This window comes from Verticillium dahliae, genomic scaffold (genome assembly GCF_000150675.1).
Source record: "Verticillium dahliae VdLs.17 supercont1.8 genomic scaffold, whole genome shotgun sequence".
NCBI classification, from domain to species: Eukaryota; Fungi; Ascomycota; class Sordariomycetes; order Glomerellales; family Plectosphaerellaceae; genus Verticillium; species Verticillium dahliae.
The window spans coordinates 825,583-853,339 of record NW_009276927.1 but is presented as its reverse complement, the minus strand read 5'-3'; the positions used below and the strand labels follow the sequence as shown (position 1 = coordinate 853,339).

Below are 27,757 nucleotides of genomic sequence, written 5' to 3'. Positions count from 1 at the left end.
ACTGAGGTCCAAGTTGGAGCATTGCCTATCTGCTGGATCTCTCTTTGCTATGAAATGTCACCTTGCACTAGCCACAGTGAGCCAACTGCTTCGTCCCAGGATGAGGGTCACCTGTACCAAACCCCACCACCCTACTGTACCAATACCCAGACATCACATCCTGATACACGAATTGTCCGTCGTCTGGCCGGCGGTATAGATCAAAGCAGCGGCCTGAGCACTGAGATGCGGTCTTTTGAAAGATTTTCCATTTGTTTTCGTAGAGTAAACGCGATTGAAGATGGGAGGTTAGGAAATCGCGGTGGGGCGCGACACTTGCTTGTGTACATATACGACACTCGCTTGTGGATTACGTTAGCGAAAGAAGGGACGGGAGAGAATTATCATAGTTTAGTAGCCGACAACCGCAACTAAACTGGTAAATTTTCGACGTCATCGTGATCCCGTGGCACCATCAATGCCTTCTTCAAGCTCCAATTAACATCTGCCAGGAATTGAACATGATTCTCGTCTCTGAGATAATTAGTGTTTGATGCAGGCTCCTCCCAGCCGTTCACTACATCAAGGGGTATCCTCATTCGCTTGCTAACCCGCGGAGATTCTTCTGGCGACATGCCATCAACCAGCGACGGCGTGTCAAGCTCCAAGTCGTCATCCTGCCCGGACCTCTGTCTCTTAGCAGGGTCACCAGGCGCAGCAGGGGACGTGGACGAAGCTGTGCCACCAGATGTGTCGCGTGGCCTTGGCGACGGGAGAGACGGCATCTCAGCTCCGGCGGCAAATGGCGACACGGTGCCGGACGCTATAAACGACGGCTCGATCAGTGGTGCCTTTGCCGCCATGTTCTCAATACAGCACATCTCATAGTGATGGCGCAGCGCACCGCGGTCGACATTGACCGGTACCTGCGCCTTTTTCCCATGATAGTCGAGCACAACGTCGTACGGCACGAACGCACGAACGCGCATCGTGTCGGGATGGATAGAAAACAGGCGCTGGTCGAACGAGTCGTGCAGGTGACAGAGCAGCAGAATCCCATTGTCGGCCGACCACGTGTTCTTCCAGGCCTCCTCTAGGCGGCTCGAGCTGTAGAAGACATCGGTATCGGCGAGGTCGCTCAGCCCGTCCGGGTCCGGGTACACGTGGTAGTGCTGCTGCGGGACGATGTGGCACGCCTGCAGTGCGGGCCCGAAGCTGGGCGCTGGGCACCAGGAGCGGCCTCGCGCGGACACGGCGCATTGTACGGCGGCGGTGTGACAACTGGCGCGGAATATATCCATGGTTTTGCGGGCCTGCTCGGGCGTGATGGACATGTCGGGCGGCGCGGTCATGGCGTTGTCGGGGTCCCCTGGGATGTCTCTGACGGGAGACACAGAGCCGGATTTGCGCTTTGGCGATTGGGATGGTTTCTGGGCTTTGGCGGCTCGGCGGAGGGGGAAGCGTGTTATGCGTGCATCTGTCGAGGGCTTTGTCGGGGGGAGGTATCGCGGGTCCCTTCGACGAGGGGGTCTTGCTATTGGTTTCGCGCAGCCAGCTGTTGACTTGTTAGCAGAATCAGGACGCGTGCTGCGACTTACGGACCTTTAAGATGATCTTCCAGCGGGGAGGACTTGTTGATGGCACAAGGTTTGTGGTGCACAAGGTGATACCGTACAATGGCTCGCGCTTCTGGTGACTGAGACGGTGGCAGCGACGGCACGAGCTGATCGAAGTCCGCATCGCAGATGAGGTTTATGGCGGGAGTGTTCGCATCGATGTTGAGGTAGCCTCCGAAAGCAAATGCAAACGGCCAGCTGTGAGACAGTTCAAAGCAGAGGGCCAGTTCGTCGAGAACGTGCTGCCACTTGATGGAGTCGTTGCCGTCATGGAGGTAGAGCCCCGCAAAGTTGAAGCCGGTGGTGCTAGAAAGGATGTGAACGTTCCACCCGCGGGCGCGCATATCCGGGATCACAGCGGCGCTGGACATGGTGGCGGTAGAGAGAATGATTGGCAATCTATGGCTACATAAAAGATGGCGTAGAAGTGAGGAGGATCCCAGGGCGATGGTTTTGCGTTGTGGGTTCAAGCCGTTGCGTTCGACGGTGGTGAGTTTGTTGATAGAAATGAGATACTATGTTATCGATAAGATGACATTGTTTTTGGCGGGACAACTGCTCGTGACTAAACTAGCATAAGGTATCGGATTGATGCTTGGATCCGCATTTAAGCCTGTCTGAAATCGGGTTTATTGAATATTTTACCATTCTGCCGCAGGGCGGTGAAGGATTGGGGTCAAGGTTGTTACTCGACAGGACCAGTACAAAACAAGGATCAACCAAGTTATAACCATTAAGAGGTCCTTTTAATATGAGGACTCGGTGAGAAGTGACGAACACGATACATGAGGCAACGAGTATCTGATAGCAGGACCAGGAGGTGTGGCCGAGGTAGAAGTACGCGAGCATGACCTTGAACGTGCTCCACTTTACATGAATATCTGATCCGGGTAGATAGATTAATAGGCATTCTCGATAAGAGTATCGAATTAAGTAATTCTATATCTTCTATACTATTAATATATATGTTGAGAGGGCTTCACTGCTTATGTGAACCCTAATCCAGTACTTCCGCTATGTTTGCGAGCTCTGAATAGGTAGGGTATCTGATAAGTCTTGTGATGGTTGATTCTTGATTAATTCTCTACTTCTCTAAGTTACTGCTACCTACGTGAGTCAGATATACCCATCTGCTCTCAGCGATCACGTAAGCCGTAGTTCACGTGCTCCTGAGAGCAGTGGATCCCAGATATCCCAGATATCACTATCCTAACCACAGAGTTCCCTAATATTGGTTCAACAATATATAATATTAATTATAAGCGAGTAACTTAGGGTTAACTTATAATAAAAGTAGCCCTAGTTAATATTATTTATAATATATAGTGATATAGTTATAGCTATATAGACTAGTATCTTAGATCTTAAATACTTAATTTAAGGTATTATATTAAGATGCCCTCCTCTATTAGGAGGGTATATAGGGATTCTCTATATATCGTAGTCCCTAGTTATATAACTAGGGATCATCCGGGCTAGTAATTATAGTTCTATAATCACTATACTATAATCCCCTAATAGTAACTATAGTTCTATAATTATTAATGGGAATTACGTATTAGTAATTACTAGCCTATAGTTATATAATAGGGCCTTACTAACTATATATCCATATACTCGTATTATATAAGCTTTTAACTAAGCTAAGATTAACCTTAGATTATTATAAAGTAAGAACCTAGTCTTAAACGTTATAATAGGAGTTAAATATAAAGACTATATATAATATATATTAAGCTAATAGTATAGCTCCTTTATCCTAAAGTAACTTATCAAAAGCGGATTAATCTTACTTTCTTAGTAATATCAATTAGACTTTATATAATATCTCTTTATTCTTAATCTTCTCTAAATACCTCTATTTTATTATTACTCTTCTAATAATTACGATTTAGTTACTAATATAGTTACCTAGGACTTTATTAAAAATCGAATAGGTAGCTATTTAAAGATAATCCTTACCTCTAGCTAAAAATAGGATTTATATCTAGAACTTACTTTTATCTAATACTATAAGAATTATATTAAAATATATAAGCGTAAGTCCCTATAGGCTATCTAGCGTATACGATATTATTAATATATAGCCTAATGCCTAAAATATAGTATAGTTTATAGGATAACGACTACTCTTAATAACAAAACCCCTTAAAAGGGATTTATATTTAGGTTCGTTACTTCTACTTAGTACTTCTAGTAGTAGATAACCCCTTCTTACCTTTACGACGATCCATCCCTTTAATAAGCAATTAATATTTTCGGGATCTTAGTCCGGATCTCATAATAGCTTAATAGTATTGGCTTTATTATTAATAGACTTTGCTAACAAGTATAGTAGTAGTTTAAGAAGCTTATTAGTATTAAGGCTATAGAATAGATCTTCTATAGATGAGGTAGAGCTTATATAATAGCTCTTCGCTTTACCTTTACTCTATTAACGATCGCCCAGCGGCGATATTCTTAACTGCTTCTTATAAGTTCCCTTCTTCGATAATCTAGCCTAGTCTCGGACCTCCTTCTCACTTTCCTCGTCGTCGTCTTCAATCTCTTCATCGTTAAAGGCGCTCTCTTCGTCGACAACGTCGCGCTCACAACGAATATGTGGTCTTTATCAGGTCTCGATGCGCATCTGCGAAAAGAACCGAAGCACCAAATTGTCGGTCGAACTGCTGATAAACCTCGCTTCGATTTGCAAAGCGAGGGGTCGGCCGGCTTTCAGGTGTGAAGCTGCGCGTAGTACTTCGTCTTTATAGAGGTCCGAGTAGACGATGTCTGGAGAGAATTCTGTGAAGGATGTCAGACCATCGTCATAATACCAGTTCCTCAGCGAAATTTACGATACATCCCAGGAGGACATGCGTTCATAGACAGGGCCGATGCCAGGATTGTTGCCTGATCCAAGCCTTCCAGCGCTGTGGCTTGCAGAAAGCCTGCCAGATGGATGGCCATATTGACTGGCACGGCATTGGCCAGCCTGGACAACCGGCAAAAAGAGATTGGGATAGGCGGGCTTCTCGCGTATTGCGTAAGCGCGTCTTTGAACAGCGCCTTCCAGTGAAGGGCAGAGAAGAAGACGCTTGATACCTGTCGTTCGTTGCAGGCGCGCGCAGTCTGCGCCAAGAGAGATGACCCAAACCTTGGCCCAGGCCGTACTTCTATGGTGTCAAGACGCAACGTCTCTCGCATCAGCTCATGAATCTCAGCAGCCGTGTACGCCCGCGTCGGGTCGCCTACGCAAAGATGAGACAGTAGGCCAGCCGTCAACCGCGATCGCAAGTCAACCACATCAACAGGGGCTTCTTCTTCGGTTATCAACAGTACTCTAGGGCAGAATGCTGGTGGCTTGATCATCATTGAGCGAAGCCATACAACTAAGAAGTTCGTGAGTTCGGAAGGGCTGCCAAAGTCGTGGGCAAAGAGGAGAACAGTCGCGCTAAAAGGCGCCAAAAGCTCGCAATATAGGGAATAGGCTATTTGCTCGGAGTGTTGTGCATCATACCTCATCTCGTGCCTCACGCTGCTCCCTCTGGCCAGAAGCAACAATTGGAGGCCATTCTCCACCCCCGCAAAGCGGAATGTCGCTCGTAAACCGGCCCCATGTGTCCAGGTTTTTCCCCAGGATGGCCCCAACTTCTGATTACCAGGCTGAACACCATCAACGAGCCATGCAATTAGTTGCGCGAGCTGGACGGCAGTCGGCTCTGCCAGCTTGATACTACAGCCGAGCGTCGCCGACATTGTTCGATCATGCCACGCGACTATGGACATAAACATCAGCGGCTTCCCTGAGTTTCTAGCTTCTTGATCCAATAATTCGGCATCACTCTCATTCTGGTTCATATACAATCCTGGCATCATACGTCTAACTTTCGATCAAGACATTCATTATCTCACTGCAGAGCTTGCCTCCAGTTAGCGTCTATTCTAATAATGGATAAGATCAACGACAACGAGACGACCAACGTCGTCGCCACTGTCTCCCATCACGATACCAAAGAGGGCATGTCGACTTCGGCGAATCAACAGGAACATGAACTCACACTCAAGACCGTCTTCAAGCATCACAAGGCGGTCATTTGGTGGTGCTTCCACTGGGCCATGTGTGCCATCGGCTGGTGAGTGGATGAAAACCTTCGACGACCCAAGCAGGGGAGCTAACTTCTACTTCCCCAGGGGATTCGATGCTCAGATCAACGGTGCCATGATTTCTGTTGCTGTCTTTCGCCGTGACTTTGGATACATTGTCGATGGAGAAGCCATCCTCCCAGCCGACTGGCAGAATGCCTTCAACATGATCAGCACGGTGGGCCAATTCTTTGGTGGTTTCATGTGCAGCTGGCTTGCCGACCGCATCGGACGCAAGAACTCGCTTTACGCTGGTATCGCCATTTGCACGGGCGGAATCCTCGGCGAACTTCTATCGGATAGTCGTGTCGCTTTCTTGGTCTCTAAGCTTGTTTTGGGTGCCGGTCTCGGCTTCTACCTGACTCTTGCACCTCTTGCTTGCAGCGAGCTCGCTCCGGTTGCTCTTCGTGGATACGCTACGACTGGCGTCAACTTGGGCATCGCCCTGGGTCAGCTCCTGTCCAATGCAGTGGTCAAGGCCTTTGGCGAGTGGACCAGCCGCTGGGCCTACCGTGGCCCTTTCGCCACGCAGCTTTTCTTCGTCGCGTTCCTGCTCGTGTTCCTACCTTTTGCCCCCGAAACACCGTGGTACCTTGCCTGCAAGGGCAAGAAAGAGGATGGCCTCAAGGCGATTCGCAAGCTTTATGGCCCCAACTTCGATGCTGAGCGCCAATGGGCAGGACTCGAGGCTACAATTGAAGAGGAATCCCGCGAGAAGTTGGCAGAGAAGAGCTTCGTCGACTGCTTCCGCGGTACTAACCGCCTCCGAATCGGCATTTCGACTGGTTTTTCCTTCTGCCAGCATCTCGTTGGTATCATCTTCGTTCTCGGCTACTCCACCTACTTCTTCCAGCTCGCCGGTCCCGACGTCAGCAAGTCTTTTGATCTCGGTGTCGGAGTCACGGCTTGTGGTGTCGCCGGCAACATCACGTCTTGGTTCGTGGTAGAGCGTTTCGGCCGTCGTACCGTCTTCCTCTCGGGTATGGGCATCCTTACCGTTCTGCTCATCTTGATCGGCATCATGGGTGTCGTCCCTGCTTCCGGTGCCGGTTGGGTCCAAGCCGGCGCGACGGTTGTCTACGCCTACGTCTATTTCCTGACAATTGGCGCCATGGCCTTTGCTATCCTCGGCGAGGCTTCAAGCACCGTGCTGCGCGCAAAGACAATCTCCCTCGCCACCGCCACTGAGGCCATCTGTGGTATTGTCATGACCATTGCTATTCCCTACATGGTCAACCCCGACGAGGCCAACTTGTGCGGCAAAGTTGGTTTCATCTTCGGCGGTCTCTCCCTGATTGGTACCGCCGGCGCCTTCTTCCATGTGCCGGAGCTGAAGGGCTTGACTTTTGATGAGATTGATCGTTTGTTTGCTGCGAAGGTGCCTCCCCGCCGGATGGGAGCCATGGCTGAAGCTGAGCAGGAGTGAGCATGGCGTAGAGAGGACACAATTGTACGCCTGCTTTATATATAAATTTTAGCTATGTTATAGACTTCTTGAATTCGTTGAACTTGATAAAGCCGCATGAGTATATGGCGGACTCTTTGGTGTCCACAGGAACATATGGCGTGTATCTGGAGGGTAACCGGGTATGTTGATGGCCATGGTTTCCTATAACGACGGTCCTAACAAGCTTTCCAAGGTCGGGCCTTTTCATCATGGTTTGGAGAAGTCGAGGCATCTGTCGTAGAGGCCCGGAATTTGCGCCTAACTGTTACGGTCGGCCCCAAAAGGGCTTAGTGACAGCCCTCACACGGTCGTAAGTGCTATACGGCAGCTATCCAATCAAGCTGAAAGGATACGTATTGAATCAACATTGTTAAATCGACTGGGCTGCATTCATAGAGGCATAGGCACAGCCTATACTATACCACGGGCATAACCCGTAACACTAACAAGAGGGTGCCGTGCAGGGTAGGTGTCGCAGCCGCGTTGAAGGCCTGGTTGACGAGACTTACGTCTCGCAGATGGCGTGGCTCTAAATCGATAGAAATGAGATCCATAATGTCTTGCGACATGTTGAGGACTGGCCAGTGCATCGTGGCGAGATCCAGCTCTTTAGGTGCCGGTTCGGCCGGCGTCGCGGTGCTGTTGTCGGATCTGCCAGAGCTGCCAGGTGTTTTCGCCTTTTTGCGCTTTCGGGATTATGTGCTCCCAATTGCTGCGAACAGACGCAAGCTTGACTCGCAACTGGAATACTGATGACAGCTTTCTGACAATTGTATTGGTTGCGTGAACTTCAAATATGTGAGACTCAAACGTCCTGTAAGTTCACAGTTGTGGTTGCCATGGCTTAACCCACAATAGCAACTGTAAATGCAATCCTACACATGAGCTTCTCTCTGTTGAACGATTGCAAAGTACACCAAAGGAAATACCTGTTTTGCTTTGATTCACTCGTCCAGCGCACTGCTGCTTCCAAATCTCCAAGAATCACCTGCTTCGACCTGAAGTCCGCCAGTTGATCAGCATCCTTTTCAACACCAAAAACGCCAACTGAATACTACAGACCGCCCTTCCGTCAGCAATCCCCAAAAATACTATCGCTATCATCCGAGGACTCCTCAAACGGCGGGCGCGCCAGTACTGCCCGACCCCTCAAATTCAATGAGCTGCGCCTCTTCTGCGCCTTCTCATCTTCCTCGCTCTCACTCAACATAGCTACCTCCTCCTCAACTTCCTGTCCATCCACGGTTTCGCAACTAAGATGTTGACGGGCTTTTTTTCTCTTGACACCCCTCTTCGTCTCGTCATCTTTTGTAGCAAAGCCAGCATTCGCACCCGGGCCGCTGAGCACAATTTCGACCCCGTGCTTCTCCTGCCTCAACCAATCAACAAAGCCGGCGACCGTCATCTCCTTCGCGGTCAGAAATCTCTCGATCTTCGCAACCATTTCGTCCTCGCTGAAGCCCCGCTTGAGTAGCTCCTTGCACAAGCCCCAGAACCGCTTGCGGCGCGAGTACCACGTCCGCGCGTACGTGTCGCGCCGCCACTTTGTCGTGTACCGCTCGTCGAGCAGGCGGACGGCGCGCTGGCCGGCGAGTCCGTACTCGTACTCGTCCCACTGCTCGCGTACCGTCTCGGGGTGCTTGTTGAAGGCGAAGATGGGCGCTGCGGTGCCGTCGGAGAGGGTTGTCAGGAGGGATGAGACGCGGACGGTGGGGGCGGGATCGTTGCTCGTTTCCGCGGGGACGGACGTCGGAGGTAAGATGCGTGCCGGCATCTGGAGTTTAGACCCCGAGTCCATCTTGGGGGTCTGGTGAGTGTGGAGGCTCTTGAGCTCAGGGTCCTTTGTTAGCGGGCGTGAGGGCCTCAGTGCGAGGTCCACGTTGGTCGGGCCACTGATGGTAGGGGACGTCTCCGGCACGGGAGGCAGACTGACAACGGAGAACTTCCGGCGTTTTTTGACGACTTTCTTGCCAGTGCTGCGCGAAGGCGGTGCGAGATCGGCGTACGGGTTAGGCGAGGCTGTTGTCTCTCTCGATGGAAGATAGTCAGGGAGGCCATCATCGCAGCATATCGAGTCGACAGTCATTGGAAGGCCATCGTCGCTGTAGGTCGAGTCCACTGCCCCGGAGAGGTAATCAACCGCCTCGGACAAAGGTGATGGGAATCCTGGCCCAAGATGAGTTCCCTCATCCCTCGGCGCACTGCCCAAACGAGCACCCCGCTCCTGCAGCACCTCAGTCCGCACTTCGCCCACCATATCCTCCGTGGCAATGACCCTCCGGACAACCTCGCTCACAACATCAATTTGCATCTGCACCCGCCGTTCAACCTCGGCCTTCCACCCCTTCAGCTGGCCGACCTCGCGTCTCGCGCTCGCCTCCCGCCCCTCCAGCGCCGCAACCCGCTCCCGCAGCTCGCGCTCGATCCGCGAAAGCTTGGCTTGGACGGCGACGACCCGCTCGTCGCAACCTTTGTGCAGGACCTGGAGCATGGCGACCATTCTGTCTTGGGACGGCGCCGGCGAGGGGGGTTGTGTGGCGGGGAGGATACCCAGCAGATGCGCCTGGTGCGCCCACTGCGCGGACCATCGGCGCGTCTGGTCTTCAAAGCGGATGGGCGTCTGCGGGACCGGGTGGTAGACCGTTGGCTGGAACGGCGGCGGCGTCGGAAAGCGTGGCGCGGCAAGTTGTACAGGCGTTTTTTGTATCGGGGTTGGAGCTCTCGAGAGCGGAGTGTCGGAGCTTTGTTCAACGAGACGGGGACCGAACGTCGAAGGGACGTCATCTACTTGGCTGGTCATGGTTGGTATCATCGGTATTTCGGTTCTGGTGTTGATCGGACGCCATGGCGGCGGTGGCATGTCGCTGCTATGGCCTTGATCCTGGGATTGGGCGTGGGTCGCCGAGGGCAGTGCCTTGTCGTTCATATTCACGTTGTTGGTGTCTAGGGATAATTTGCGGGGTTCTCGCTGCGCTCGATCGTGCTTCCAATCGTGTGTGTTGTTGAAGGCAGTCGTGCGTGTAAGTCTCGTTCGTCAAGATGGTTCGAGTGAAATATAGTGAAGCGATCCAGTCGTCCACTGTGATTCAAGTTTGAAAGTCAATGCACTTCACTCTCATATCGTGCTGTGAAAGCCAGGACTTCACTCCGCTTTGAACCGACTCCGTCATGGCTTCTGGCCCTCACACAAACATCCTAACCCAAGGGCGTGTTCCCGACTCTGAACAAAGGCGCCGTGTACAAACTGTCCTATGCCGTCTTTGTCTGCCCTATTGTTCAAGGCGTGTGTGGCGCAGGCATTGCGAGTCGAGCTCGAGTCAAGGGAGAAGACAAAGAACATGCTCCATACCAAGAAACAGCACAAGGTTCCGCATCAGGAAGGTTCGCTCGAAGCAGGAAGGTGCAGGTCCTCATTGTGTTCATTTCGAAATGATCTGAGGTCTGCCATAGAGATTCAACCAGCATATTGGGGTGGGCAGGGGTTTTGTTCATTCTGCGCTCCACTGTACTTTGATCTATCGCCAGTCCAGCTACAAGCGTTCCTCGCCTCATCGCACTCCCTAGCACTAGCTATCATCGTTTGTAATCGCCTGGTGATCCTCCATCTAGCTCGATTCATGACTTTTTGTCGACGTTTCAAGCATGAAACCTCTCGAGGATTAAATAGGATCTATTGAACTAATATTAGGGGATTCCCTAGGGCGGTGATTAGGATAGTGATCACCGATATAGTGATCACCGTAGGATTACTATAGCTAGGATTTATAGCTCTTAGGAGTACGTAAATTATAGCTTATATAATAAGTAAATTAGGTAAGTATACCTAATCTATATTATTAAAGGACCTATTAAGGGAGGTTCTAGGTAATGACTAAAGGTAGTTCTTAGTTATAGGATAGAGAGATAATAATAGATAAAAGGAGAAGAATAAGGGAGAGAGGAAAGTAGTTATATCTCGAGAAGGGGATATCGGATCGAGAAATAGATTAAAGATTCTAATAGCCCTTATTAAGAGCTAATAAATAGTATAGGTTTCGTTCGAAACGGAGGTAGGTAAGTAAGGGAAGTATAGTCAAGAAGAGGGCTTGGATTAATCCTAATAGAAGTAAGGCTTATCTTAAAAAGTATTCAATTCTAATAATTAAGAGTAAGTTATTTAGATAGGAATTACTATATTAGGGGAACTTACGAGTATAGTTAGAATTAGGTATATATTAAATCTAGAGAACCTAAAAAAATAGGTCTAGGGGGTGCCCTCTATATATAATAGACTGACCCTTAGTAGCTATACGTGGATAAGGCGCTTGGACCACCTCTAGACCTATAGGGAAGTGAAATCGGTTTTACCTTAGCTTTTAAGCTTAGCTAATAGGATATAAGAGAAGTTAACGGCTTATTACTATAGAATAGCTATATAGAATATTATAAAAAGTTCATTATTCTATAGCTACGCTTTTTCTCCTTCTAATAATATATATATTAATATAGTTTAGCTTTTATTTTAGGTACTAGAGGAGTTATAAGATTCTAACTCCTATAATTAGGAATACTTTAAGGAGCTTTATTTACTACTTCATCGGTTCCTATTTCACAATTTGCGATATATCGTCGTCCACCTGATTTCCCTATTATCGGTTATATCGTCGATTATCTGATTTTCGATAACTTCACTGCTCGGCTTACGTAGTCGAAGTCGTCGCTGCTTAATACTATACCTCCATTCCTTATCTGATGCGACGTTGATCGTGTCGTTTCCGGTCGCTATGGCTGCAGGTGGGGCGCTACGTGGAGTGGGATCCACCAGATCGCGTGTCGCGCCGTCCCGCGTCAAGACCAACCTACCCACGATCGATTTAATACCGTACCTCAACGAAACTAATAACAAATGACTTTCTCTTGGGCTCCTCAGGAGGTCTCTCCCCATACTACAGTTAGGAGCATAAGTAATGTCTCCGTTCTACATTGTGATCATGCTCCACACAGTGCCCACGCTTGATCTTTAGACAGTATACTGCCCAAGTCAGAATCAAGCACTAGCCAGGGGTTTCGATTCCATGCCAAGGAAAGATTAAGCTTCGTTGGCACTCCACCTGTGGCTCAATCGGTATAGCAATACGAGGAGTTGGAAATTCTTATGGCGCCAAGTTCGATGCTACTTGTCCGTATCATGGTTGGCAAGGTCAAAAGTACGAGTCGCCTGCGCTCGATTTTCCAGCACACACCGGTCCGACCTGAGGTTGAGGGTTGGAACTGCGTCGGATGGGTTAAAGAGGCATTGTTGGCTGCAATGCAGGATGGCAGGGCCTTGGAGAAATACGCGGGCGGATGGCAGGAAGTGAGGGATACCGCTATGCTGTACGTTCAGAGCAAAAAGGAGGCTCATCGCTTCGACGGGACGGTGTACTTTGACCCGGCTCAACCAGCAACATGGGATATGTTGTCGGGAGTGGAGCTGATCCCCTGACCACGGTTTTCACACACCAGAATTACGTTAACTCAGAGAGCACCAAAATACTTCTGCCTGACCCTCTCCATCTTCAGCTCATATGGCATGGGCTCCAAGAACTTATCTATCTCTGCCGCCCAGAATTCATTAACAGGGTTAACATACTTGGCACAGGTGTACTCCCAGTATGGTGGCAACCATCCTGCTGTCTCCCAGTCCACAATACCCATCACGTCGTCCCCCTCAACTAAAATATTTAGGCTACTGAGATCACCATGGGTCAAAACAAGCTGGGTATCTGACTGTCTATAGAACTCCAAGAGCTCGTGCACGTCATCAGGCAGACACGCGTAATCAGCATTCAAATCTGCACTATTTGCAAGAGCCTCGTGGAAGTCGCGGGTGGTAGTAAACGGCCCCCAAAGTAGCTTGAAAGGTAAGCGACAGTCGCAGAACGGACCGCCGCCCACACCACCGACACTTACCCCATCTGGAGGGGGTACAGAGCGGAGTTCGGTAACCATTTGACGGAGTTGAGCAAGAACTATCGATTTCGACTCTTCGGTGCGGGCTTGCCAGCCATACCATGCCATTTTACCACGCATCTTGCTCATCACAAGATAAGTAGCACCTTTATGAATAAAGGCGCAGTACACGTTGGGAACGGGAACGGAGGTGTGTCGGGCCACAAATCGCATGGCGTTGGCTTCGGCTAGGCTTGCAACTGGCTTCACCTTGATGCACATGTTGAATATGGACATTAAACCAGGAGAGGGCTTCCTTAACCACCGAAGATACCTATGGGTTCTGGCTTTAACGAAGAGGATAACGAGAAGTCGATTGATAAGCCCGGCGTTGACGCCTTCCGTGTTGGGCGACATGTCGGCAGAAAACTGTCTCGAAGCTGTCAAGAAAATAGTTAGGTCGCAATTCTAATTGCCCAACAATTACATTGCTGCCGGAACCATCGAACTTGCCTATGTGGTTGATTTCGTTAGACTGACTCGGCATCGCATCACGCTAAGAGAGAAGAGAGGCGATGCCCAGTCGGCTGAGGTGGTGTGAAGTGTGTTCGCCGATTTCGGGAGCTACTGTCTACTTTCGGTAGCAGAGGATCCTGGACATCAGATTTCGGACGCCGACCTTCGATGACTCGAGGAGCTCGGTGTTGGGGGGGAAGCGCGCGCTGCGGACAAGGTGGAAAGGTAGAAACGACGGCAACCTTGCGGGCTCATAGAGTTGGACAATTAGTCAAGAGAAATGACTAAGCAGCCTAATCGATAAATCGGAATATGGTTCTTCCGTCATCTGCCACCACATGGCAATGAGTTAGGCTCGCCAACATCAACGTTCTGAAATGGCACCTCAACTCTCACATATATATTAGTGGACGAAGATAGTGCTACTTAAAATCGCGGATGGAAGATAGGCGATCCGGAGCATACTCTAGATCCGGAAAGATCTAGAGGCAGAGCAGATGCTGGCCGATTCTCTGGATATAATGGCAGCCTTGATCCGGCTACTGGAGAGACGGGTCCTCGTAGTATCCGTATACGTATAGGGGCAGGATCCTTATATATTACGAGATACGTATGATAGATTACGACGAGTGATTAGGGAGGCTTAGTAGAGAGTAGGAGAAGTAGTGGATGTTGTTGTCGCTGGCGACTTTAATCGCTACGACTAGTTTTAGGGGGGAGACGACGTATTACTAGTAAGATAAGGCGAGGCGGACGCTATTATCGATCTAATAAACGAACTATCTCTCTATAGCTTGCTCGCTAGGGGTACGAAGATATAGTAGTGCGGAGACGACGAGACGATAATCGACCTATCCCTTGCATCGGAGGAGCTAGATGATCAAGTACGCGATATACGCTACGGACCACGGATCAGATCACCAGGCTATTGAAACGGTGTTCGACGTGTTAGCGCTGATGCATAGGGACCAGGAACGACTACTATTCAAGAACGCGCCGTGGAAGGAGATTAATGCTCGAATTAGAGTAGTCCTGGAAACGTCTCCTGCGGGAGATACGGTATAGAAGGAGACGGATCGACTGATAATAGCGGTGATATAGGCGGTCCAAGCCCTTGTCCTGAAGGCTAAGCCGTCCCCGTATGCGAAGCGGTAGTGGACCTCAGACCTGACCTAGCTCCATCGCATTTACACCTTCTGGAGGAACCGGGCGACGGCGGAGCGACGAAGAGGTCGGGCTAGTAGATACCTTGAAGAGACGGCGAAAGGTGCTGTGAAAAAATACTATGACGCTATTCGGTAGTAGAAGAAGACGTACTAGAACGAGTTCCTGGCGGATAATGATAATGTCTAGAAGGCCGCTAAATACCTAAAATTAGGCGACGAGATAGCATTCGGCAAGATCCTATAGTTATCTCGTGCTAACGGCAGCCTCACCACCGATACCTCGGAACAGGCCGAGGAGCTTCTAGCTACCTTCTTTCCCCCACTGCTAGACGTGATCGAGGGAGAAGGGGACCGACTATAGCGAAACTCGCTCGTAAGCATGCCGGACATCATAATGGAAGAGGTCGAGTCGAAGGCGGCTCTTTGCAGCTAAATCGTGGAAGGCGCTGGGCGAAGACGGGTTGCTAGCCGAGGTTTGGAACCAGGTGTGGCCGTCCGTTAAGCATAGGGTGCTGGCGCTGTTCCGCGTATCTTTGGAAGAAGGCGCGCTACTTAGTTAGTGGAGGCACGCCAAGATCATTCCACTCAAGAAACCGGGCAGATCTGATTATACGGTGGCGAAGGCCTGGAGACCGATCTCTCTTCTGGCCGCGCTCGGTAAAGTGCTGGAGTCTGTCGTTGCCGAAAGAATCTCTCACGCGGTCGAAAGTCACTCCCTGAGGATTGTTGGCCGTATACTCAACTCAAAATGGCTGGAAAGATGAAACATGGGGTGATCGCCTCCTTCTCCTTATCAGTGTTAGTGCGATCGTGCCATAGCTTGCTTATGACAACTTGTCTATCCCAGGTCACCGGATCTCCGCTAGTCAGAGTGCTATCTGTGGGAGATGAGAACCACTGTGCGGTTATTACCTGTGAGAAACTTGCCGTCATAATGATCGTGATGGTTGCTTGACACGGGCAAATCATGATCCGGTCGAATGTCGAGATCAGGCTGAGCCATGCTGACATTCATAAAAGCCTGACTCTGGGTGCCTAACATCGATTCATTTGAGTCCTTACCGTGCAAAATACATGCTTGATCATCAGAACGTAGCAGACGCAGTTCGCAACTCTGAGCAGTGAATAGCTATAGCACCGATCGCCATGCCTTCATCGAGCTCGTCCTCCTTGGTCGGTCGAACGCTATCCCGGACTCCGGCTGTGGATCACCCACAAGGCCTGGACGTTGTCCACGAGGGGGGTAATCCGATCGTTGAGTAGGTCTCACCTAAGCTCCTCTACTATCCGTCTCCTGGCTGACTGCGGCAGCATTGTCGCGCTGCATGGCCTGGATGGTCACCGGGAGAAGACATGGACGGCAGAAAATGGCGTCTACTGGCTACGGGACCTCTTCCCCAAAGACCTCCCACAAGCCCGTATCCTCTGCTACGGCTACGATGAAAATACTTATTCTATATAAAGAGTGAGCTGGGCTAGTCTCTACGACTATGCAACGAATCTAGTGTCCGAGTTGTGTAGGAAGCGGAAAATCACGAACGTGGGTGCGCCTTGGTTCGCTGTGGTTGTGAACTTGCGCTAATAATGGAGAGCCTCCTAGTCCATCGACCGACCTACGATCTTCATCGCCCATAGTCTGGGAGGAATCGTCCTCAACATTGCACGGTGTTCTAGACGTTTTGCCATGCGGTTGCCTCGCTAACCTGCCTATCCCCAGGCGCTTATCCACTCCGATGCCGCTCGGCCTGGCGCGCTGCACGAGCACCGATCGATCAAAGTGTTAATATACGGGTTTCTGTTCATGGGAACTCCCTATTAGGGCGGGAACGGGGTGCAGCTAGGTAGAGTTCTGGCCAACGTTGCGTCTCTCTTCGTGGTAGCAAACGACCGGCTTCTAAAGTAGCTCGAGCGTGATTCGGAATGGCTTTAGCAGTAGCTCGGGCAATATAACTAGATCAGCAACGACTTCGTTACTAAATTTGCTTATGAGGAGTATGCGACCCCGACCATCTTGGGTCAGAGCATCATGGTCTGTACCCCTTACTGTTACCGTTGACGAGCGTACTAAGCAGAATTAGGTGGTTCTAAAGGCATCGGCTGTCGTGCCAGGGTACGTAAACGCCGAGTCGTTCAAAATCCCCTTAAACTATACCTCCATGGTTCGTTATATATCGGATCAAGAACCGGGATACAAAACGGTGTCAGAGCACCTACAGATCATGGTTATGGATGTACCGGTGGTGGTGCAAGGGAAATGGCAGGTTGAAGCAAGGGTACATGCCGGTACGAACACCTAATCATATCGTATCTTTGGGGCATGCAGTTTAGTTGACGGACTTACTATCACAAGGCAATAACAGTCATTTTATGCTTTCCCTGAGCTTATCTGGACTACCTGAAAGGAGCTATTTTGTTGCCAGAGAAGAAGAGCTTGCTCGGATGCACCAAGCGCTCGACAACAAACCCGGACGCCGCACTGTTGTCGTGCACGGCTTGGGCGGTATGGGCAAGACGCAGCTTGCAATAGCATACATGAAGCGACACTACGAGCTCTACACAGCCTCTATCTGGTTGAATGCCAGAGATCAGACGTCCTTACGCCAGGGCTTCCGCAATATGGCTGTAACGATTCCCCAAGAGTACCCTGATCTGAGTTACATGGCGAACGCGGCATCCAATAAAGACGGCAACGCATCGCTGGCTGTCAAGAGGTGGCTGAATGAGTCAAAGAATGACAGGTGGCTGCTGATATACGACAATTATGATCACCCCGTGATGGGGGGCGTCACTGATGACATGCCACTCGGGGAAGTTGACACCTCTAGTCGACACGACGGGACAAATCAAGCAGCACCCGAGGGCTACGATATCCGCAAATTCCTTCCGGATACAGATCATGGAGCGATCATCTTGACGACGCGATCATTCGCAGTCCAGATTGGGGAGCTCTTACAATTGCAAAAGTTGCATGATATAGGGGACAGTCTTCGCATTCTGGAATCAACCTCAAACCGCAAAGGAGTTCAAGACGGTTAGTGGCATTCTCCCGGACTTAGTGACATGCAACCCCCTGACAAGCTCGACATGACAGATGCTTCTGCCGTAGCTCTCGCCCGCAAACTCGACGGTCTACCGCTCGCTCTAGCAACGGCTGGCGCATATATGAGACACTTGGCGACACCTTGGGAACAATACTGACAGTATTACGAAACTAAATGGGGCAAGTTGCAAAGGCTTAGCCCGCAACTACTCACTCGCATACAAGAATCGGGCCTTATACTCGACCTGGAATATTTCGTACGACAGTATTCGTCAACGAAGCGAATCAGCAGTGATGCTGTTGCGACTCTGGGCATTCTTTGGCAACGAAGACTTGTGGTTCGAGCTTCTGCGACAAGGGCGGGAAGATGGTCCCAAGTGGTTTCAGGACCTAACAGAGTCCCACAATACTCTCGATGAAAGCATGCGAGTGCTCTACAGTCACGGACTCGTAGAAGCACATTCGACGACACCGCAGTCCGCGTCAGAATCAAGCGGCTACAGCGTCCATGGCTGCGTGCACTCATGGATAATTCACGTGCTGAATAGTCCGAACGAGCAAGGCTTAAGTACACTAGCGATGGTCTGTTTGAGTCGTCACGTACTAGGCTTCGGGGGTCCTGATAACTAGTTAATTCAACGCCGACTCATGCTCCACGCTTACCGATGCCGGCAATTTATCGGTGAGGTCGATGACCACTGAAGTAGTACTAGGATGGCAGACGCCCTAACCTTCCTCTATCTCAATCAAGGCAGATATAAAGAGGCCGAGTCAATGTTTAAGCGTGCGCTTCAAGGCTATGGGAAGGCACGGGGCCCGGAGCATGCTTCGACGCTTGGCACAGTCAACAATCTCGGTCTCGTATATCGGATGCAAGGCCGGCTCAAACAGGCGGAGTTGATGTTCGAGCGGGCACTTCAAGGCTACGAAAAAGCACTCGTCAAAGAAGCCGTTGCTGCTTACCCCCCCTATTTAGACTCATTGGAGACTATGGCGGACCTGTATAGCGACCTGGGCCGAATAACTCAAGCAAAGGAGCTGCATTTGGCCGCTCTTTCGGGGTGTCGAAGGGTCTTTGGCGAGGATCATGATCGGTGTGAGTATCTTGAAGACTGTCTTGCTGGCTTACCCGATCGAGCCGTTCCTACCTCGTCACATTTTTCGTTACGGGCTTTCCTCGCCGAAACCAGGCTGCTTGTCAGGAGACCCCTGCGGAGTCACGGCAGAGGGGGCTAGTCAGGGGCTAAGGGTCAGGAGAGCGTGTATAGAAGGACTACGGGGCCCTCCAAGCCAAGCTGCGGAGGGCTAGAATTCAGATGTATTTCGACCCTCTATCTGGATGTTATAATTGTGGACTATATACGGGAGGCCTCTTCACTCTGCTCCAAATCACCAACACTGCGTTCCTGTTCATTCGTATGCGTGGCAATATCAGGAGCTACCCGAGTTGACCAATTCACACCATACACTGTCTTCCGCTACATGTAGATTATGCGGGTCACTCGAAAAGCACGGGGGATCTTGGTCATACTTTCTATTCATGTTGGGGCTGAGGACGTACAAACGTCTCCGACGTCATGGATACAATCTCGCAGGTCAACCTTAATCACTGTGCACCTCTCTACTTCACCTCTACAGGTAACCCTCGGCTTCTGTATGCTCCTGTATCGCCCTTCCACGCTCATCCTCCGCAATTACGACTGCCATGCCAAAAACATAAGAAAATACTAGTGATAATCATCGCAAAATAATGCAGCAACGCAATGATGCAGTAATGCAAGTATGCAGGGGCAAGGGCAAGGTAGGGTATATAACGCCAGGCGACGAATTTCGCCGCGCGCAATGAAAACAAACCCATCGTCAACGTCATGCCAGTCATCAGGCTACCTCTTTCGTCAGTCTTGTTGTCGTCGTTTCCATAGTTGTCGATCCGCACCAGCGATCGTCTCTTGGTCGGCCGCAGCTCGTTGAGCGGCGTGCATCACCAGCTCTTCATGCGTGCCCACGCCCACCTCTTCTTCTCACCCTCCCTCTCTTCTTCCTCGAGCTCCATGCGATAGCGCCTCACGCTGCCAGTCTCGTCGTCGAATGCGACCGGTGTCTTCTCTCGCGGCACGAAACACTCAGGCACGAGATGACGCCTCACCCAGCCCTTAATCCCCTGGTGCGCAGCGTCAATGGCGGCATACTCGAGCCGCCTCGTCTGGTCGCTCGTCCAGTAGTGTGTCGGCTGCGGTGGCGGCGAGGGTATCGACCTCACGATCTCGCGCTCTTCCTGGTCCTGCTGCTGTGGCGGCGAGGGCGGGGTCAGGTCGGTGGGGTGCGCCGGGAAATGGAAGAAGCCAGAAGGGTGATTCGGCTGAGAGCGCGCGTTGTGCAAGGCCTGGACCTGGGCCATCTGCGGCCGCGCAGGGTAGGGCGATGACTTGGGCGAGCGGCGGATGACGGGCCGGCCGGGGCGGGAGCAGGGTCGGGAGCGGGGCGTGTGGGGACCCGATCCGGAGGAGGATGCGACGGATGTCCGGCGGGGCTGGTTGGAAAAGGATGTGCGCGGAGGAATCGATTCGTAGCCCGAATCTTGTCGCTTCATCTCGGTAGAGAAGGGGTGAGGACGTTGGTTCTCTTGTTGTGGGGTCGTCGGGTGGACGGTCGTTGACTTGTTGGTGGTCCTAGGTGGTGACGCTGGCGGGAATAGCTCGACATCGTGGAAAGAGTGGTAGGTCGTGTCGGAGGCGGCAACGGAGGATCGTGAACCGGCAGCTCCCATGTGGGAGAGGCGAGAGATGCGGGGATCCATGGTCTTGGGGTCGTCTACGACACAGTCATGGAAATCCCTTTACTCGCAGAGGGCGTGATGATGCCAATGCGTGCAGATATGGCGATAGGTGGGGTCTGTGATGCAGCGCCCCTCATCAGTCCGTGAACGGCGTTGTTGACAGCGAGGAAGAGGCAGGTGAAGGTCTCGCTGTGGAAGTCGCAGAGCCGTCGAAGGAAGTCGAGGTCCAAGTTGAAATGACGAGTGCGTGCAGGTGCAAGCGGTCAAATACGTGGTGCGGTCTGAAATGACTTAAAACAAACGAAAGAGGCGGAAATGAAGGCCTCGCCAGCGAAGGTGAGGAGAAGTTGCGGTCAACGGCGGTCGTTCCAGCGACGAGACGTGCCAGGGGCCCAGGCGAGAGTGGGATGTGATGCCCTGGATGGGTCTCGTGGGTTTTCCCTTGTCTCAACTGGAAAGCCGTGCAGCAAGTCGTCGATGGAGAGGATCAATAACAAGAGCCAGACGGGTGGTCTAGCCAGGGGAGCGTGGGCACGTCTCGAGGTGACGATTGGACGGCGACGAGCGGTGAGGGCGCGCAACAGGCTCGGCTCCAGGGTGGGTTATGCAGGCGGCTGCAGGTGCTGGGATCGGTGGATGCAGCCGAGAGTCAAGACGAACGCGTGTTGTTGTTTTGGGCGGTGGTGCAGGTTCTGGCTGTTCTTTCGTTGCGTGGGTTGGGGTTTTGGGATTTCCTGGTGCTGGTGTCGCAGTGCCGTCAGAGATGCAGGACGAGGATATTCCGGACGGCTTTGTGCGTGGCGTCTGCAAGGGCGGTGTTGTGCGATAAACGCTGGGTGAGGCCGCTCGAGGCGCTGGAGCAGATAGCACTCTGAGGTGGTAGTGGTGCTATGGGTATTGCCGTTCAACGGTTGAACGGCCTGTGCCGAGGTGCCCAGGGATGGGTCTCAGTGAGTGCTGTGCTGAGAAGTGACAGCCGCTGATAGTGCGTAGATCAGACGAGGGCGAGACAAAGAGCTCAAGAGTTGTGTCATCCAACGTCGGAGGAAGCAGCAGAATGGCGGTGATTTTCTTATGTATGATTGTGGTGATTTAGTTTTTTTCCACGCTTCGAGTGAGTCGAGTCACAACGCGCAGCAGAGCAAAAGCGGGACAGGACTGATTCGTGCCGTGGGCGAGCGAGTGAGGGGATCGTGGATCGCAAGGCACGCGCCCTAGGCTAGGCGTCGGTGGTGGCAGGGGGCCCGGGTTTTGGTGGACACTGGTGATACTGTTCGATTCGCCGAGAGGAGGCCAGAGGAACGCGGACTGCCGCTTGTGTGCCGCCAGCGGGGTTCTACGGCGGGGTGCCGGGGGGCAGTGGCAGGGCGTTGACGGGGCGCTGGCGGGGGTGTGGTTTGTTTGTTGGGCGGGTTGGGCAGGTTGAAGAGGCGGTCTGGGCCTCTGATGTGGTTCTGGTAGAGGTGAGTGTTATGGCGAGGTCAAGTCATGGCGAGTTCAAGTCATGTCGCGAGTATGAAGGCGAGGCGAGGGCGAAGAGTCGAGTATGAATACTGAGTCGTCAGGCCGGGTCGGCGTGACAGCCTCACATGTGAACGCTGATCTCGCCCGAACCCTATCGAGGCAGAGGCCTTCGAGACGACCAGTCTCGTCACACAGAGATGCCGCGGCTTGCGACGGCAATGATGTGATTCGGTGGCGGTCGTGTGGGTGTGGTGTCTCTGGTTGTGGGCAGGTGACGCGCCCTGGATTCAGTGCTGTGCAAAACGTGTGCCTCTGCCCGCCTGTCTGTCTGCTCTCTTCCTCTTCTGGCCAGGCCACAACGGTGTGTTTGCAGCGTTGGCCGTCCGATGTCGGGTGGGCAGCGCGTGCTGTGCGGGTGAGGGCGTCCTGGCTAGGGCGAGCGGGACGAGACAAGGTTGGGTCGCGGCTTGGCTCCCGTCCCGTTCGAGCTGGTGCGGCTGCACGATGATGGAGTTGTGCAGGACTATTGGGGTGGATGCCAGATGATGGCTTGGTGGTGTTGGTTGCTCAGCTGTCGAAGATGACCCAGGGAGGTGCCTCAACGGCTGGGATGGAGAGGTCGTCGACGGATGAACGAGGGCTGCATGATGCCGAGGGATGGCGAAGCAGAGAATCGTGTGCCGCTGGACATGTGCTATTTTGGAGTGGTCTTGGTGTTTGGCATGAGCTTCAGGCTGCCAAGCAGGAGAGGCGCCTGCGAGTGAAGTATCTGCCACGGGTACAGTATCTCCAGTGAGAACGAAGTACCTGCCACAGGTACCTCCAGTGAGAGGCCAGGAAGCGACGACGCTGAAACGACCCACTAGGCGTCACGCTGGCCGCGGGCAGGTACACCTGCGTCGACTACACCTGCCTTGAGTACACCTGCCTTGAGTACACCTGCGTTGACTACACCTGCCTTGAGTACACCTGCCTTGAGTACACCTGCCTTGAGTACACCTGCCTTGCGCAAGTACACCAAAGGTAGGTACTCTCTCCCCGACGATGCCACCATGAGCTGCATTTCCTTGTCTGCATTTCCTCTCTCTCCAAGCACCCAAGGCATTGACGCCTTACACCAGACATCCAATCCATCATCAGTGGCAGGACGAACATTCACATGCATCTCAGCCGGTCGATCCCTCTGCTCCGTCACCTGCCAGCACGTCGCTACCCCACGCGGCACCCTATGCGGCAGCGATCAGCGGTCCCAATCTGGTCACGCCGGCGACGCAGACTCTGATGCCGTTGGCCCACGCGGCATCCTGTCTCTGCCCTTCGGCTCAGGCAAGGATGTGTCGAGGTACTTTGTTCTCTGTGAACAGATTCGCAGAAGAACCGAGTCGCACAAGTGTTGAATGCACCCCTCGTTGTCTGCTTCAATTCCATTCGTCGTATTTATTTTCTGCCACTCGGCTGTTGATCGAAAAAGCACTAGGGCCTGATGTCGGCACCAGGGGATGGCTCCTGTTCTCGCGGCCAGACCAAAATACGGGAAGAAGGGTATGTCTCATAAACTCCGTACGATAACCATGGACAGGACGATTTGCGTTACCGAGCAACATGCTCTGCCGTCATCCAGCCTCGTCAGTCTGTCCTCCGCCTGCTGAACGAGGGTATGCAGCATTCCCAGCATGCGAACTATGCACCACCCAAAAGGCAAAAGAAAAAAAAAGCTAGCCCCGCCCCGAAACACGCTCCGCCTCCCTCTTCAGCCCGGCGTTGAACCGCGCCCAGGGCTCGCTCGGCTTGAAGCTGTGGCGCCACGGCCAGAACGGCACGGCGAGGAGCCCCTCAAAGTCCTCGCGCTGCACAAAGGTCGTGCCGCCGGGGGTCTTGGTGCTCGGCGTGAAGAGGAAGTGGTGCGTGCCCCAGAGGAGGGGCGGGATCGAGCCGACCCAAGTGAAGACGTCCTGCTTGTTGGCCTCGCAGCGCGTCAGCGAGAGGCGGGCAGGGTCGTGGGTGGTGGTGACTTACTTCAATGTGAGGACGAAATGTGAAGCCTTGCATGTTGACGCGGAGGTTGTCTCCCTTTTTCAGGTCGACGGGGCTCTGGCCTGTGGTTGCTGGCTGTATGTCGAAGACATCTTGCCACTGGTTGTAGCGCGCAAAGTCGAGGAACTGGAAGCGTCAGATTATGTAGTCATTTGTGGGCAGCGAAGGAGCGAAGGTGCTCACTATGGACCGAACTGTCTCTGGGGAGGCCTGGATCTCAATCGAGGCGGCTTGTGTAATGGCGACACCCATGGCGACTGGCAGATGTGCAAGGTAGGTGAAGGGCAGGGCTTCCTGTTGTGATGATGCAAAGAGTGTACCATGCTAAGAGTTCACTAGCATACCATCAAGCCATTTATAGCACCGTCGCTATCACACCAATATACCTTCACGCCGCTCAGTCTCGGACTGTCGCCGGCCTCGCGCGATCATCGGCTCAGCGGCGTCGCCCGAAGCGGCGCGAGAAAAGCGCGAGAAAAGCGCGAGCCCCGCTTTTCCGAGCCGAATCCACGCCGGCGAGGGCTGCTGCTCGGGCTGCTGCTCGGGTCACTCTGCTCTCGCTGATGTGCTTGATCTCTATAAGATGCGTGGTGCCGCATGGCATTTGCTTTTGGCCGTCTCATAACGCAGTCTCACTAGCATCAAACACATCCTATCACTCATCACCACCAGCCTCACCACCATCAACATCATTACCATCACCACCACCACCACCATCATCTCTACCATCAGTTAAGCGAATACACTTGACATCCATCAACACATCCTCGACGCTTACCAACACAAAATGTCCAAGACAGTCGCCTTCCTCGGCGCCTCCTCCGGCGTCGGCCTCGCCACCCTCCGCGCAACCCTCGCCGCAGGCCACCGCGCCAACGCCCTTTGCCGCACCCCCGCCAACCTCACAGCCCATCTACCCCTCGACGCGCACCCAAACCTCCGCATCGTCGCCGGCAACGCGCACGACGCCGCCGCCGTAGCGCAAATCCTCCGAAAAGACGCCACGCACCTCGTCGACACAATCATCTTCACCATCGGCGCCCGCATGAAGGGCCTCTCCTTCGAGGACCCCCACGTCTGCGAAAACGGCATCAAGGCCCTGCTCGACGCCCTGACGCGCCTGCGTGCCGACGGCCTCGACGGCCGCCCGCGCATAGTCGTCTGTAGCACCACCGGCATCTCGCGCCACGGCCGCGACGTGCCCCTGCTTATGGTGCCGCTGTATCGCCTGACCCTCGCCGTGCCCCATGTCGACAAGCGGGCCATGGAGGTGCTGCTCGAGGGCAGCGGCGAGGACTTTACTGTGGTGCGGTGCAGCCTATTTGTGGGCGCCGCGTCCGATGCGACGATTCGCGTCGGCGTCGAGGATCCTGTTGCTGGCACCGAGTCGACGGCTATTGGGTACACCATCTCGCGCGATGATGCCGGCAGGTGGTTTGCTGAGAACCTGGTGAAGCAGGACGGCGCTAAGTTCCTCAACAAGATTGCGACCATCACATACTGAGCAGCAGGCAAACAGAGATGGCAGCAGGAAGCAGGTTGCGGTGATTCCCCGATTGGTTCTGTATACACATAGAAGAGCGATGCAATTACTCATTTCCGACATGCAGTTATGCGCTATAACATGGTGCCTTGTGTGCTGACGCCCGCCTCTCATCAGGATTGCGGCACAGATGAGGAGAGGGGAAGAGCATCAAGTCTCGTCACCGCTCCCAAACACCAACAGCATGGTAGCGCAGCAGGAGCATATCCCAGCCCTGCTCTTCAGCTTTAACAACCTGCCATCTCCCGGTGGCTCCTCCGGCCGCCAAGCCCGTTCCGCTCTCCACTCTTCGGCTCGCTGACCGAATCGATCAGCCTCCCGAGCCCAAACATGGCCGACATGTCGACCGCGACGCCTGGTGGCGCTGCAGGCCCCGCGCAGGCCTCGGCGTCGCCGTCCGAGACAAGCACGCGGTCCTCGGCGCCAGCGTCCAAGCTGCGCAGCTGCGTCGTCTGTCGCAGCCGCAAGGTCCGCTGCGACAAGCTGTCGCCGTGCTCCAACTGTCGCCGCGCCGGCATCCCCTGCACCGTGGCCCCGAGCGACCGCCCCCCGCGATGGGCGCGCCGTCTCGAAAAGCTGGCGGCGCGGCCGGCAGCGCCCCAGGCGAGCGAGCCGGCGGCCGGCGCTGTTATGGACCGCCTGCGGACTCTGGAGAAGATGGTCCAAGACCTCGGCGCTGAGCTCGAGCAGGCCAACGCCGCGAAGAGCGGGGATCGTCTCGACGGTGCAGGGGTCGACAGCCAGAGACGTATACCGTCGGTGGCCCCTGGTGCTGGTGTGCAGCCGGGCATGGGACGAATGGTCGGCCAGGAAAAGGGGCGAAGCCAATACGTTGGCAGCAGTTTCTGGACACGCGTCAGCGACGAGGTGCGTATGCTTGCGCTTCATCGACCTTTTGATTCTGGCCCTAACGTCCCCAGCTCGATGCCCTCAAGGCAGACACGCAAGGCCTCGCTGGCGGTGATTCCGACGACTCTGAGGACGACACGGATTCGCCTGGCCAGACGGCCAGCACACGAGAGTCGGAGCGAGGTGCTTCTGAGCGCAACGGGCTTCTGTTCGGCCACAATCTTGGACCATCCGCTCCCGATCTCGGCCAATTCCGCCCGCTGCCGTCGCAGATTCCCTTTCTCGTCGACGTCTTTTCTGAAAATGTCAATTTTTGCATACAAATCGTGCATATGCCGGTCCTCAGGGACATGATCCGCGAGATGCGCGGGAAGAGCTCGGGCGGCATCCCGCCAGCCAACGAAGCCCTCGCTTTTGCCGTCTACTATGCGGCCGTCACCTCCATGAGCGAAGAAGATGTTGGCCCCCCTTCAGTTCGAATCCTCCTCTCTCCGTCCATCAGCTGACACGCGCAGGTCGCTTCGAGCTTTGGCGCCACGAAAGCAGAGCTCAACTACAAGTTCCGGCTCGGCCTCGAGCACGCCCTCGCGCACGCCGACTTTATCCGGCTGCCCACCGTGACCCTCATCCAGGCCTTCGTCATCTTCCTCGCCCTCGCGCGGCGCCACGACAGCCCGCGGTACGTGTGGATGATGACGGGCCTCGCGACGCGCATGGCCGTCGCCGTCGGCCTGCACCGCGACGGCACGCACTTTGCGCACCTGTCGCCGTACGAGGTCGAGATGCGGCGGCGCGTCTGGTGGTGCCTGTGCCTGCTCGACATCCGCGCCGCCGAGGACCAGGGCACCGACCTGTCCATCGCCGACGGCGCCTTCGACACGCGCATGCCCGTCAACGTGGCCGACGCCGACCTGCGGCCCGCCATGCGCGCGCCGCCCGTCGCCCGCGCCCACGACACCGAGGCGTCTTTCGCCGTCGCCTGCTACCGCACGTGCCGCGTCACGCGGCAGATTGTCATGGCGCGCACGCCCGACGGCGCGCCCGACGTCGCGGCGCAGCACCGCCTCCTCGACGCCTTTCCGCGCCGACTTTGAGACCTGGGGCTTCAGGCACCACGTCAAGGACCTCGCGACGCTGGCCTACTGGGTCGGCTCGACGTCGACGCGCCTCGTCATCGCCAAGCTGGCCCTCTTCATCCACCTGCCGACGCTGCTGACGGGCGGCGGCGGCGACGGCGACGCTGACGCTGACGTCAAGGCCGACGCGTCGGAGCGCATCCGCAACGACGTGCT

General features: G+C 53.6%; 9 protein-coding genes across 9 annotated transcripts in view; 4 read left to right on the top strand and 5 right to left on the bottom strand.

Annotated features, from left to right (window-relative positions):
• Window positions 1-368: 368 nt before the first annotated feature.
• VDAG_04822 (uncharacterized protein) lies at window positions 369-2,077 on the bottom strand. The gene is made up of 2 exons (XM_009654426.1): window positions 1,582-2,077; window positions 369-1,534 (listed from the first exon to the last, which is right to left on the bottom strand). Exons 1-2 carry the CDS (start codon window positions 1,964-1,966, stop codon window positions 411-413), a joined length of 1,509 nt encoding a protein of 502 aa, XP_009652721.1. The 5' UTR covers window positions 1,967-2,077; the 3' UTR covers window positions 369-410.
• Window positions 2,078-4,206: 2,129 nt separating this feature from the next.
• VDAG_04821 (uncharacterized protein) lies at window positions 4,207-5,333 on the bottom strand (the record flags this gene model as incomplete). The annotated part of the gene is made up of 3 exons (XM_009654425.1): window positions 4,207-4,379; window positions 4,433-5,028; window positions 5,095-5,333. The coding sequence occupies 3 exons, from the start codon at window positions 5,331-5,333 to the stop codon at window positions 4,207-4,209; spliced, it is 1,008 nt and encodes a 335-aa protein (XP_009652720.1).
• A 192-nt stretch (window positions 5,334-5,525) lies between these two features.
• On the top strand, window positions 5,526-7,146 carry VDAG_04820 (maltose permease; the record flags this gene model as incomplete). Its single annotated transcript, XM_009654424.1, has 2 exons — window positions 5,526-5,710; window positions 5,769-7,146. 2 exons carry the CDS (start codon window positions 5,526-5,528, stop codon window positions 7,144-7,146), a joined length of 1,563 nt encoding a protein of 520 aa, XP_009652719.1.
• Window positions 7,147-8,239: 1,093 nt separating this feature from the next.
• VDAG_04819 (uncharacterized protein) lies at window positions 8,240-10,632 on the bottom strand (the record flags this gene model as incomplete). Its single annotated transcript, XM_009654423.1, has 3 exons — window positions 8,240-10,150; window positions 10,394-10,436; window positions 10,517-10,632. The coding sequence occupies 3 exons, from the start codon at window positions 10,630-10,632 to the stop codon at window positions 8,240-8,242; spliced, it is 2,070 nt and encodes a 689-aa protein (XP_009652718.1).
• A 1,702-nt stretch (window positions 10,633-12,334) lies between these two features.
• VDAG_04818 (uncharacterized protein) lies at window positions 12,335-12,631 on the top strand (the record flags this gene model as incomplete). Its single annotated transcript, XM_009654422.1, has 1 exon — window positions 12,335-12,631. The coding sequence occupies one exon, from the start codon at window positions 12,335-12,337 to the stop codon at window positions 12,629-12,631; it is 297 nt and encodes a 98-aa protein (XP_009652717.1).
• Window positions 12,632-12,663: 32 nt separating this feature from the next.
• Window positions 12,664-13,807, bottom strand: VDAG_04817 (uncharacterized protein; the record flags this gene model as incomplete). Its single annotated transcript, XM_009654421.1, has 2 exons — window positions 13,591-13,807; window positions 12,664-13,517 (listed from the first exon to the last, which is right to left on the bottom strand). The coding sequence occupies exon 2, from the start codon at window positions 13,492-13,494 to the stop codon at window positions 12,664-12,666; it is 831 nt and encodes a 276-aa protein (XP_009652716.1). The 5' UTR covers window positions 13,495-13,517; window positions 13,591-13,807.
• Window positions 13,808-19,780: 5,973 nt separating this feature from the next.
• Window positions 19,781-20,596, bottom strand: VDAG_04816 (uncharacterized protein; the record flags this gene model as incomplete). The annotated part of the gene is made up of 1 exon (XM_009654420.1): window positions 19,781-20,596. One exon carries the CDS (start codon window positions 20,594-20,596, stop codon window positions 19,781-19,783), a length of 816 nt encoding a protein of 271 aa, XP_009652715.1.
• Window positions 20,597-24,860: 4,264 nt separating this feature from the next.
• On the top strand, window positions 24,861-25,577 carry VDAG_04815 (uncharacterized protein; the record flags this gene model as incomplete). Its single annotated transcript, XM_009654419.1, has 1 exon — window positions 24,861-25,577. One exon carries the CDS (start codon window positions 24,861-24,863, stop codon window positions 25,575-25,577), a length of 717 nt encoding a protein of 238 aa, XP_009652714.1.
• Window positions 25,578-25,946: 369 nt separating this feature from the next.
• Window positions 25,947-27,757, top strand: part of VDAG_04814 (fungal specific transcription factor domain-containing protein) — a gene marked incomplete at both ends in the record, with an annotated part of 2,694 nt that continues 883 nt past the window's right edge. The window contains 4 exons of the mRNA XM_009654418.1: window positions 25,947-26,483; window positions 26,537-26,938; window positions 26,981-27,511; window positions 27,561-27,752. Of these exons, the coding sequence (XP_009652713.1) occupies window positions 25,947-26,483; window positions 26,537-26,938; window positions 26,981-27,511; window positions 27,561-27,752 (1,662 nt within the window). The remainder of the gene's footprint in view (window positions 26,484-26,536; window positions 26,939-26,980; window positions 27,512-27,560; window positions 27,753-27,757) is intronic.